The sequence below is a fragment of the Cnephaeus nilssonii genome (genome assembly GCF_951640355.1).
Source record: "Cnephaeus nilssonii genome assembly, chromosome: 15".
Taxonomy (NCBI): Eukaryota; Metazoa; Chordata; class Mammalia; order Chiroptera; family Vespertilionidae; genus Cnephaeus; species Cnephaeus nilssonii.
Window position 1 is genome coordinate 63,037,995 of NC_137086.1, and position 13,290 is coordinate 63,051,284.

Consider the following 13,290-nt stretch of genomic DNA (forward strand, 5'->3'; position numbering starts at 1 on the left):
CAGCCCATTGGCCTGGGGGTCAATCCCTCCCAGTGATGGCAACAGCAATCAAGGCTCAACTACAGTAGGAAAGTGCACACAGCCCTGTACCTAGAGTGCCCAGCTCAGGTGACTGGGGAGGGTGAACCACTGGGCCCTACAGGACACCTACTATACAAGGCCACTTTACCAATTACAGAAAACATAGTAGCTCTACCTAATACACAGAAACAAACACAGGGAAGCAGCCAAAATGCAGACAAAGAAACATGTCACAAATGAAAGACTAGAAGAAATCTTCAGAAAAAGTACTAAATGAGATGGAAGCAACCAAACTACCAGATACAGAGTTCAAAACAATGGTTATAAGGATGCTCAAGGAACTTAATGAGAACTTCAAGGAACTTAGTGAAAACATCAATTTCATAAAAAAGGATCTGCCAGAAATGAAGTATATACTAACTGAAATGAAGAATAATTTAAAGGGAATCAACAGCAGAATAGAGGACACCAAGAATCCAATCAGTGATTTGAAATATGAGAAAGCAATAAACACCCAATCAGAACAGAAAAAAGAAAAAAGAATCCAAAAATATGAAGACAGTATAAGGAACCTCTGGGACAACTTCAAGTGTACCAACATTTGCATCATAGGGGTGCCAGAAGGAGAATAGAGAAAGCAAGATACTGAAAAACTATTTGAAAAAATAATGACAGAAAACTTCCTCTACCTGGTGAAAGAAGACTTACAAGTCCTGGAAGTGAAGAAATTCCCAAACAAGATGAATCCTAAGAGGCCCACATCAAGACACATCATAGTTAAAATGCCAAAGGTTAAAGACAAAGAAAGAATCTTAAAAGCAGCAAAAAAAAAAAAAAAAAAAAAGGCAGTTAATTACCAACAAAGAAGCACCCATACAACTGTCACTTTTCAGCCAGAGGAGACTGGCAAGAAATATTCAAAGTGATGAAAAGCAATAACCTACAACCAAGACTACTCTACCCAGCAAAGCTATCATTTAGAATTGAAGGTCAGATAAAGAGCCTCACAGAAAAGAAAAAGCTAAAGGTGTTCATCACCACCAAACCAGTATTATAAGAAATGTTGAAGGGTCTTCTTGGAGGATCTTACAAGCTGGGTAGACAATAAAAAATAAATAAATTATATAGTACAATAGAAAAAAAAGAGCAGAGTTAAAGATATTGGGGTGTCTATGAAGGAGCAGGTTGGAATTTTAAACAGGGTGATCAGAGAAGTCCTCAATGAAAGGAGCCCTTTCAGCAAAGACTTAGGAAGTCAATCTTATAAAAATCTGGGAAAACACTCCAGGCAGAAGATATAGCCTACAGCAAAGGTCCTAAAGACAAAAGATGTCTGCTAAATTCCAAGGAATAGTAAGTGTAGTAAGCCACACAATAATAGTGTGGCTAGAGCAGAAGGAGGGAGGGGTAAAGTAGTAGGAAAGTGCTGAGAAAAATAAAGCAAGCAGAGAAAAGAGGGAGTAGTGTGTGTGTGTGTGTGTGTGTGTGTGTGTGTGTGTGTGTGTGTGTGTTTTTGGTGTGGTGTGTAGGGGGGTTAAAACTTAAATAAGCTTTACCTTTCCTTCCACATGGTAGGTTTTAAAATATTTTTCATTGACCAAATCACATACAAAGGTAAAAATAATGACAGAAGCTACCAGAGATCCAGTCTAATAATGACCCCTATGTGAATTTAAAATATAAATTCTATCAAGAAACTGGTAATGGTGAAACTGCAACTTTGTTTCTTCATATTTCAAAATGTTGTGTTCAATTACCTGGGAAACACCTTATTAAGACATTAATGACAAACAATTCAAAATGAGAAGATAAAAGGAGGCATATAGTTGTGGTGGTTTACAAATGTCCACGAACTCTAATATTCCTTCCTTCAAAAAATGGAGCTTCCCTGCCCTCCCCTTAAGTGTGGGCTACACCTAGTGAACACGTCTAATGACCAGGATGTGGTGGGAGTGCTGGTGCACAGCTTATGGATCATCACAGACATTACCGATTCCTCCTTGCTGTCCCTCTTGGATCACAGGCTTGGAGACAAGCCAGCTGCTGTAACGACTATAGCAAACGACCACAGGGAGAGGTCCACCTGGTGAGCAACTGAGGCTTCCTGCCAAAAGCCAATGGCCGTCTGAGTAAGGCATCGTAAAAGCAAATCTTCCAGGACAGTCAAGCAATGACTGTGGCGTAACCATCATCTTGATGATAATTCCTAAGAAACCATGAACCAGAACCACTCAGCTAAGTGGCAATTGAAACTGTGAGATATAAATGTTTGTCATTTAAGGCCATTAGGGTTTTTGGGGTAATTTGTAAGATAGCAATAGATAATACAATGCTAAATGCTCAAAACATTTTTATGGACTAAATGATGGAAGAAGTTCCTCTTTAAAAAGCTGACCTAGCCCTGACTGGTTTGGCTCGGCTTGCGGACTGAAGGGTCCCAGGTTCGATTCCGGTCTAGGGCATGTGCCTTGGTTGTGGGCACATCCCCAGTGGGGTGTGTGTGGAAGGCAGCTGATCGATGTTTCTCTCTCATCGATGTTTCTAGCTCTCTATCCCTCTCCCTTCTTCTCTGTAAAAAATCAATAAAATATATTTTTTTAAAAAGTTGACCTTTAAAAAATGACTAAAAGTAATCACTTCTGAGTAAATAAATTTAATACCATCTTTCTCAATTCCACATAAACGAACAGTAGCTTAAACATCACACTCTACCTCCACATATCCAGAGCATAATGTCAAGGAGTATAAGAACCCAGGTTGCAGGCTCCACCCCCAGTAGGGAGCATGCAGGAGGCAGTTCATCAGTGATTCTCTCATCATTGATGTTTCTATCTCTCTCTCCCTCTCCCCTCCTCTCTCTGAAATCAATAAAAAAATTTTTTTTTAAAAGAAATAACAACACTTCGCTTTGGGAAACTATGTTATTACAAACACAGTTTACTAATTTGGTGACTAATAAAATCAAGTCAAGCACATTCACATGATACTTAAGAATTCAATAAGTTGCTTTTCAGCTTTCAAATCCACTGTGTTTTGCTTATAAACCATCAGGCAGCAATGTGAAACAAAAATGTCTTCATTTTATAATAGTGTTGATATTCCCAGTTTCTAAATTTCATGGCAGAGTATTAAATCTCAATCAAGAAAGATGTTACCAAAATGTCAAGTAGCTACAGCAATTAAAATAATGTGGCAGTGGCATAGAAACAGCAAATGAATCAATGAGACCAACCAGCTCAGAACTGTGTCCACACACATTTGTGAATTCAGCAGCTGCTAAAATGGCACCTCAAATCAGTGACTAAAGAAAGCAGTAGTTGACCCTACCTCATACTACAACAAAAAAATTTCAAAGAATTATAACTTTTGAAAAAAATATTTAAAAGACAACTTTAGAAAATATTCTTGTAGTTCTTGAAGTGAGACGGCCTTCCCAAACCAGAGTCAACATGAGGCGAAGTACACAGGATTTTCAGGGCAGTGAAACTACTCTTTTTGATAGTACCATGGTGGATACATGTCATTCCAAACCCACAGAACGGTCAACACCAAGAGTGAACCTAAATGTAAACTATGTAAAAACTAGAGGCCCAGAGCACACGAAATCGTGCGCAAGTAGCTCACTTCCATTTGCCTCAGCTAGCCGCCCCGCCCATCGCCTCTCTTAGCTCACCGGCCCACCCTCCACCCCTTGTAGCCCTCCGCCGCCGCTAGTAGCTCGCACCCCACCCTGCCTGCCACGAGAGCTGCTGCTTGTTTGGTTACGGTGTTATGGCATCACGGCCACAGACGTTTTATATAAGAGATGACGGGTCAATGTAGGTTCATCCATGGTAACATATGCACCACTCTGATAAGGGATGTCGATGATGGTGGAGGCATGTGTGAGGGCAGGGAGTATATGGTAAATCTCTATACCTTCTGCTTAGTATGAATTTATTTATTTTTTAAAAAATATATTTTTATTGATTTCAGACAGGAAGGGAGTGGGAAAGATAGATAGAAACATCAATGATGAGAGCGTCATTGATCAGCTGCCTCTTCCATGCCCCAAAATGGGGTTCGAGCCCACAACCCGGGCATGTGCCCTGACTGGGAATCGAACTGCAACCTCCTGGTTCATAGGTTGACACTCAATCACTGAACCACACCCGGCCAGGCAGTTTTGCTATGAATTTAAAACTGCTCTAACAAATAAAGTCTATTCAGATTTTTAAAAGGAGGGAACATCTAAAATAAAACAATCAAAATATTGACAACTATGACTACAAAGAAATTTTAAACTTTGGTTAAAAATACTTTTTCTAAAGTGTGAAGTATATAGTGGATGTGATACAAACAAACAAAAAAAAAGAATGGGGATACATGCATCTTGTTTGTAGCTATCTGTGTAGAGAGAAGGACTAGGGAGGAGGAGAAATGTTTGACATATAGAACATTATTATTGTTTGAAGTTTTTACCATTACACATCTTACTTAGGAAATTTTCTTAACAAAAATTTTAAAAGAAAAAATGTAAGATACAAAACAATTCATAGAACAGAAATTTAAATATAATGTCAAATCTAAAAATTTTTTTAATGATATAAATGAGAATGTCACTTTTTCCTTTGTATTTAATAATTACATATTTAAAGTAGAATTAAAATCTTGATCAATAGTCAGATTGATAACTACAATAACTAGAATTATTATAGTCATTTCACAATATATATACAGAATCATTATGTTGTATACCTGAAATTATTTTTAATGACATATGTCAATTATACATCAATGTTTTAAAAAATCCTATCAGTGGTAAGTCTAATACCTTGGCTTCTTCAAGTTCCTTGTCGGCAGTATCCACCACAAAATTTTTCTGTTTTTCCAATTGCTTTGCTAGTTGGTCAATTTTAATCAATTCTTTACAAAGATGCTCATTGTGGCTGGTTAAATTGTCTATTTGATTGCTTACCACCTCCTTACTATTCACGAGGTTTCTAACATATTCTTTCAAGGCATGATTTATCTGCTTGAGATCTTCAATCTGTAGAATTAGAAAGAAAATAATCACATTAAAATATGTCCTTGGCTTCCCTTTGAGTAGAACAACTAGATGACTGGAATCAGAAAGGTAGGTTTGCTTCCCTGGTAAGGAGACCAAATTATGTATCTTACTTTACTTTATGAATTTTGTGCCATGTGAATACTTTCCTTATCTGAAAAAATATCCTATCTAATAAAAAGGTAATATGCAAATTGACCTTACCTCCACTACACCCAGAAGCCACGCCCACCAGCCAATCAGGAGTGGGTATGCAAATTAACCCAACCAAGATGGCTGCAGCCACAGAGAGAGCAGGAGGCTTGGGTTTTCCTGGCAATGAAGGAAGCCACGCTTTCCACACACCCTGGCGGGCCCAGGTCTCCACTCAAGGCTACAAAGTTTCAATTATAGAAGATAAATAAATCCCATATACCAGGGCCTCCGCTTGGGTCGCCGGGGGGCATGGCCAGCCTGCCAACCACCACAGGCCCCTCGCCCAGGCCACCTCATGCCCCAAGGAAACCCCCACCCTGATCTGGGACACCCTTAAGGGCAAACCAGCTGGCCCCCACCCATGCACCAGACCTCTATCCTATGTAATCAAAGAATAATATGCAAATTGACTGTCACTCCAACACACAAGATGGCTGCCCCCATGTGGTCAAAGATGACTGACCCCATGTGGACACAAGATGGCCACCACAAGATGGCCAGCAGGGGAGGGCAGTTGGGAGGGATCAGGCCTACAGGTAAGGGCAGTTGTGGGCAATCAGGCCAGCAGGGGAGGGCAGTTGGGAGGGACCAGGCCTGCAAGGGAGGGCAGTTGTGGGCGATCAAGCCTGCAGGGGAGGGCAGTTAGGGGTGACCAGGCCGGCAGAGGAGGGAAGTTGGGGGTGACCAGGCCTGCAGTGGAGGGCAGTTAGAAGTGACCAGTCCTGCAGGGGAGGGCAGTTAGGGGCAAACAGGCTGGCAGGGGAGCAGTTAGGCATCAATCAGGCTGGCAGGGGAGTGGTTAGAGGGTGATCAGGCTGGCAAGCAGAAGCAGTTAGGGGCAATCAGGAAGGCAGGCAGGTGAGCAGTTGGGAGCCAGCTGTCCTAGATTGTAAGAGGGATGTCTGACTGCCCGTTTACTACCTCGATCGGGCCTAAACGGGCAGTCGGACATCCCTTGAGGGGTCCCAGATTGGAGAGGATGCAGGCTGGGCTGAGGGAAATACCCCCATGCACGAATTTCATGCACTGGGCCTCTAGTGCTATATAATAAAAGGCTAATATGCAAATCAACCAAATGGCAGAACGACTGGTTGCTATGATACGCACTGACCACCAAGGAGCAGACACTCAATGCAGGAGCTGCCCCCAGGTGGTCAGTGTGCTCCCACAGGGGGAGCGCCACTCAGCCAGAAGCCAAGCTCACAGCTAGTAAGCGCAGTGGTGGTAGCGGGGACCTCTCCCACCTCCACGGCAGCGCTAAGGATATCTAAGCTGTCAGTCAGATATCCCCTGAGGGCTCCCGGACTGTGAGAGGGTGCAGGCCAGGCTGAGGAACACCCCCTCCCCGTGTGCATGAATTTTGTGCACCAGGCCTCTAGTACAAATAAAAATCAAAAGGTTAAGATCTGTATCTTTCAAGACAATTTACAATTTAATAAAAAAGAACTTAATTACTAGTGATTTTTAACCAAACTATTAGAAAAATTGCCAAATATTTATATCTACAAAAAAGAAACCAGTGTTAAAATTATTTAATTGTAATAATTAATATAATCAATAGGCATTCTTTATAATTAAATTTCTATTTATTGTTATAAAAATATGCTAATTCTTTAGAAAATTCCTTTTGAACATATCAATAACTTACTCAACTAAGCTAAATACCAGATCAATCAAGTATTTGCTGATTAATATAGAGGACCATAGCTTTCCTTCCCAGCCCACTATCAAACCATCAAGAGATGAAGAAAAGGGCCTTTCTATCATGAAGGTGTCCAAATGCCTTTAAAGGGGAAAATGCATATATTAGACTCAGTGGACAAGATTATATGATGGGAGCTATGTTAAATTCCAAATAAACAAAGCTAGGTTAGGTACCTGCCCTCAGAGAACTTTTCACTTGAGAAAAAACAAATACAATATGTTAAGTGCCACAAAAGACATATTTATGAGATAAAGTAGTGGCACAAAGATCCTTTCCCATAATATTTGACTCTCATTATATATTTAACAATATTTATTGAATACCTACATATTTAAGGCACTGTTTCAGTACACCCTGGAATGTGTGAAATGACAAATGAAAAAAAGTAAAAAAGACCATTAATCAGATGGTCTTTAAGGAGCATCTAAAATCGCTAAGTCCCTCATCTAATTCTTAGTTCTAACATTCTTGTTCTGACCTTGCCCTTTTCAAATAACTATAGAGATAGTTCTTTCTAATCCATGAAAATCAACAGTTCTCTTTAAAAACATAAACTTTATCTTTAATTCGTCACTATATAAAAAAGCATCCTAAACCACTGAGCCACACCAGCCGGGCTCCCTTTGGCATTTTGTAAAGCACAAACTAACTTGTCAGATTTAGAGGTAAAGAGTTTGAATTATCAAATCCAGGAAATAATAAAAATGTGAAGAATAAAAAAAAAAAAAAGGAAACTGCAAATGCACATATCTCCTTAGCTAAGTCTTATCACACCGCCCTGAATTTTTAGCAATACATCCTACTCTATTCTCTTTTGGCCTTCTTCTATACACAGCTAAAAATTCTTTGAAAATGAAAATTTGAGGTAACTCCTGTTACCTAGGGTGTTTCGTCACTTTGAGAATGAATAAGATGAAAGAATGCCATTTGTGATCCCAGCCCTACAGACCTGTCTGGCCTATCCACCATCCCCTATACAGACCTAAGATTCAGAGACACTTGTGAAACAATCTCACTAAACTCATTTTAAAACCTATATTAAGGAAATTATTGAAAATGTGATATACTGTCACTGAATGCTTTTTTATGAGAATCCGCAAGGAAAACTGTTAGTTCTTTTGGATATTTCAGAAAAACATGTAGTTCTTCTGGATACCCGGTTTGTTCCTACTCTGTGGATTGTGAATTATTTACAGTCCACAAAGGCAACTTCCTTTTCACCTTTGCCTCTTAGAAGTGCAAAGCCAATCTGGAGCACTACTACAGAAGTCTGTGCAATGAATCTGTCTGCTATTCTCATCTCACGCTTTCACCGTTTATTTCCCCCTATTCTTATTACTACTTTCATTATTAGTATTTTTAAACTATAGGATGTAGGGTAAATAAACAGATGAACTTCAATTTATCTATTCTACGTATGTTTTTGTCTTTGTTCATGATTTCTGAGTGACTAGAGCACACTATAGATGCTGGCTAACCATCCACTGCACCAGGAGAGATTAAATGCTTCTCCTCTCTGTGCTTCCATAAAGCCTTTTAGTTTTATCTTAGCATTTTATAAGATATATTATAATCATTATTTTTATTTCCCTGTTCCTTCCACTAAATTATAAGCAACTTTAAATTGACTGTGTCTCTAATTTCTTATTCAACATAATTCTCACTTTTGTATCATTATATTTTTAGCACATAACAAATTATTGTTAAATGAATAAATAAAACAAATGAATTATAAATGCACGAACTCTTCCCTCTCCTCTGACATCAAGCTCTACTTTCATACATTTCCAAGACACAAATACTTTGAAAGAAGCAGTTTAGAGCAGTAGAAAGAATGTGGGCTTTGGACTAAGACAGGCAGATTTAAATCCCACTGTAGCCTTTTACCAGTAACTTAACATCAGGCAATTACCATATTTTCTTGATCCTAAGAGGTACATTCTGACTTCAGAAAAAAATAAATAGAAGCCTCTTGAGTCTTATCTGTTAAATGGAGACAATATCTACAATTTGCTGGGATGTATATAAAGAGATATTAAAATTCAAGTAGAGGAACCAAGATGGCGGCATAGGTAAATACATGAACTTTCTGCCTTGCACAACCACTTCAAAACTACAACTAAAAGACAAAACAGATATCATTCCAAACCACAGGAAGGCTGGATGAGTGGAATTTATACAACTAGAAGGAAAGAGAAAAGCACACTGAGACTGGGAGGAGGTGCGGAGGTATGGAAGTGAAGTGCGGAGGTACGGAGGCACTCCAAAACAGGCTGGCAACTGAGTACGCTGTTGTCTTTTTCAATCGGGATGGAGATACAAGCTCCTGACTGCTCTGAACTCCAGTTCCGGGTGAGAATCTGGGGACCCAGACTCATACGGGGAGAAAATGGACTGTCTGGCATCAGGAACATGATGGCGGCTTTCTCTCAGAGATGTTTGCAGCGAGCATTGTTCCTACACGATACCGCAGGACACAGAGGCCCAAGGACCTCTTCGGGACAGGGCTGATGGACAGCCATTGCTGTTTGCTCTGCCCTGATGATTCTCTGAGTGCCACCCTACCCAATTTACAACCCCACCCAAGCTGTGTGCAGAGGCTTTTGCATATGAATGGCCTAACATTTTGCAGTCTAAAATTACCTAACGAACTGCAGCTGGGTCAGAGAGCCCCAGAGCCTCCAAAAGAAGGTCCAAAGCTGGACAGCAGCTTGCATTGCTTCACAGCTGGGGCTCATCTGGGCACCTCCAAAGCCCAAACAAAGAGGAGGAATCTGCAGATCTCTCTGTAGCTCCTGCTGGGTGGCCTCAGGCAGTGGCTGACTATGTACCTCCTTGGATATCCAAGATCCAGTGTACCCAGTGGTCAGAGTGAGACCATCCAGATTACAACTCTTCACATCCATAAGAGACACAGTCAGGGGGCAGACTCAGTGAGCGCCAAAGCCCCACTGAAGCAAGTCCTGCCCCATAAGGGTGTTTCCAGCACAGAAGTTCTCCCAACATAGACACAACTGATCCTCACAGCCAATTGGCCTGGTGGTCAATTCCTCTCAGTAATACCAACAGCAATCAAGGCTTAACTACAACAAGACTGTGCACACAGCCCACAAAGGGGTGCACCAAGAGTGTCCACCCCAGGTAATTAGGGAGGCTGAGCCACTGGGCCCTATAGGACACCTAGCACACACACAAAGCCACTCTATCAAAACAGGGAAGCAGTCAAAATGTGGAGACAAAGAAACATGTCACAAATGAAAGAAATGGAGGAAAGCAAATTACTAGATAAAGAGTTCAAAACTACGGTTATAAGGCTACTCAAGAATCTTCTTGAAACCTCCGAGAAATATAGTGAGACCCTCAAGGATATGAAAAAGGACCAACTAGAAATTAAGCATACACTGACTGAAATAAAGAATAATATACAGAGATCCAACAGCAGACTAGAGGATCACAAGAATCAAGTCAAAGATTTGAAATACGAAGGAGCAAAAAACACCCAACTGGAAAAGCAAAAAGAAAAAAGAATCCAAAAATATGAAGATAGTGCAAGGAGCCTCTGGGACAACTTAAAACATACCAACATCTGAATGATAGGGGTGCCAGAAGAAGAGAGAGAGCAAGATACTGAAAACCTATTTGAAGAAATGACAGAAAACTTCCCCTACCTGGTGAAAGAAATAGACCTTCAAGTCCAGGAAGCACAGAGAACCCCAAACAAAAGGAATCCAAAGAGGACCACACCAAGACACATCATAATTAAAATGCCAAAATCAAAAGACAAGGAGAGAATATTAAAAGCAGCAAGAGAAAAACAGTTAGTTACCTACAAGGGAGCACCCATATGATTGTCAGCTGATTTCTCAACAGAAACTATGCAGACCAGATGCGAGTGGCAAGAAATATTCAAAGTAATGAATAGCAAGAACCTACAACCAAGATTACTCTACCCAGCAAAGCTATCATTTAGAATTTAAGGTCAGATAAAGGGCTTCACAGATAAGAAAAAGCTAAAGGAGTTCATCACTGCCAAACCGGTATTATATGAAATACTGAAGGGTATTCTTTAAGAAGAGGAAGAAGAAGAAAAAAGTAAAGATAAAAATAATGAACAACAAAGTGACAACAAATATCTATCAACAAGTGAATCTAAAAAGCAAGTGAATAAAAAAATCTGATGAACAGAATAAACTGGTGAATATAATAGAATCAGGGGCATAGAAAGGGAGTGGACTGACAATTCTCGGGGGCAGGGGGTGTGGGGGTGTGGGAAGAGACTGAACAAAAATCATACACCTATGGATGAGGACAGTGGGTGTGGGGGGTAAGGACAGATGGTAGGGTGGGAACCGGGTGGAGGGGAGCTAAGGGGGTAAAAAAGAGGAACAACTGTAATAATCTGAACAATAAAGATTTATTAAAAAAATAAAAATAAAGTTCAAGTAAAATTTCTGGTAGATAATAGGTATTCCAAAAAGTAGTTTTTCTAAACATACAAATAAACCCTTTTATTTTAAGACTAGAGGCCTGGTGCACGAAATTCATGCACTTGGGGGGCGGGGTCCTTCAGCCCGGCCTGTGCCCTCTTGCAGTCCAGGAGCCCCACGATTGATCGTCCTGCAGATGGAGGCCCCGCACACTGCCGCCGGCCGGGTAGCTTGGGCCTCCCTCTTTGGGGTGATCGCAGAGCCCCCCAGCAAGTGGCCTGGGCCTCCCTCTGTGGGGCGATCGTGGGGCGATGGCAGGGCCCTCCCAACCAATCGCATCACACCCGTCTTAGTGGCGGCAGTCAGTGCTGGGTCGCCATGCCACCTGCGACCCAGGAGGGACCGAGAGGTCAGCAGTTCAGCCCACTTGCCAGTCCCCGCCCACCTGAGCCTGCTGCGCAAGCAGCCTGGCATCCGGTCATCCGTTCGGTTGTTTTGGATGGTATGGGCCCTGGCTCTTTATATATTAGGATAACTGAAGAACAGGAAGTTGCAAACATGTACAGAGAGATCTTATGTGCCCTTAACCCAGTTTCTCCCAAAAGTTACATCTTAATTATAAGACAATGTCAAACCCAGAGATTTTACATTGGTATAATGTGTGCATATTGTTCTATATGGTCTTATCCCATGTATATTGTTGTAACTACCACCTCAATAAGCTATAGAACTATTCCATCACCTCAAAGATCGCCCTCCTGTAACACCTTTAAAGTCACATCCTCTCCCGCCCCATCTTTAACTATCTTTTGGGGGACAGGAAATAAGAATTATTGGTGGATGTAAAGAGGGGTCAGCCTGAAGCTATTTGTCCAGGGGGCCATGATTATGGATGTATTTGATTCCACAGTCATCTGGGATAAGCCACTTTTCAGCCTCCATACCTTCAAATTCATCAGATTAAACTCAGTAAAGCTTTCTTCTTGGAGATGTGAACCTTCTAGTGGCCAGGGAACTTGAACCTGCCCCTGTATAAGGCCTCATTCACATGGTCCTTTTCTGCAGCTTGGTGTAGAAGGAGATGATGACTTGGCCAATATGGACCCTGGCCACTGTGGCCTGGGGCTTTCCAAAAGCATCCAGATAGATTGGGAACAGCATGAGGTCAGACATGAGTGTCCAATGGAAAGGGCTGTCTCCAAGGTCCTTTAGGGCAACACATATAAGCAACAACAATCATTGCACACTGGGCTCCCATGGGGAAAAGAGCATGGTTGGCTTAATTGTTTGTAGACCATCCTTATCTCTTAGCAACCACTAATCTCTATAATTTCATCATTTTGAGAATGTTATATAAATAAAACCATGTGATACAGATCAGTATGTGATCTTTTGATATTGGCTTTTTCTCTCAGCTCAATGCTCTTGAGATCTATCCAAGTTAACAACTTGGATCAATAGATTCCTTTTTACTGATAATTAATATTCCATAATATGGCTTATGAAAGTTTACTCATTTACCAATTAGGGAAATTGTAGTTGTTTCTAGTTTTGGGTGATATCAAATAAGGCTGCTATGAACAATTGAATAGAGGTTCTTGAGTGGACATAAGTTTTCATTCTAGGTTGTATGGTTAATGTAGGCTTATTTTCCCAGAGTGGCTGTACCATTTCTCATTCCCACTGGGAGTGTATGAGTGATTCAGTTTCTCCTCATCTTAGCCAGCATTTAGTCCTGTCACTATTTTTCATTTCAGATGTTCTTATAGGTATACATTATTTCATCATGGTCTTAATATGCATTTCCCTGATGTTTAAATGGATAAATACATTTCTGTGTTTGTCAACCATATATCCTTCTGTGAAATACCTGTTTATGTCTTTTGCTTATATTC

At 40.8% G+C, this 13,290-nt stretch overlaps 1 protein-coding gene across 1 annotated transcript in view; it reads right to left on the reverse strand.

Moving 5' to 3' along the window:
* LOC307111802 (testis-specific gene 10 protein-like) overlaps positions 1-13,290 on the reverse strand; it is a 150,831-nt gene that overhangs the window by 115,900 nt on the left and 21,641 nt on the right. The window contains exon 3 of the mRNA XM_079791903.1: positions 4,835-5,050. Within this exon, the coding sequence (XP_079648029.1) occupies positions 4,835-5,050 (216 nt within the window). The remainder of the gene's footprint in view (positions 1-4,834; positions 5,051-13,290) is intronic.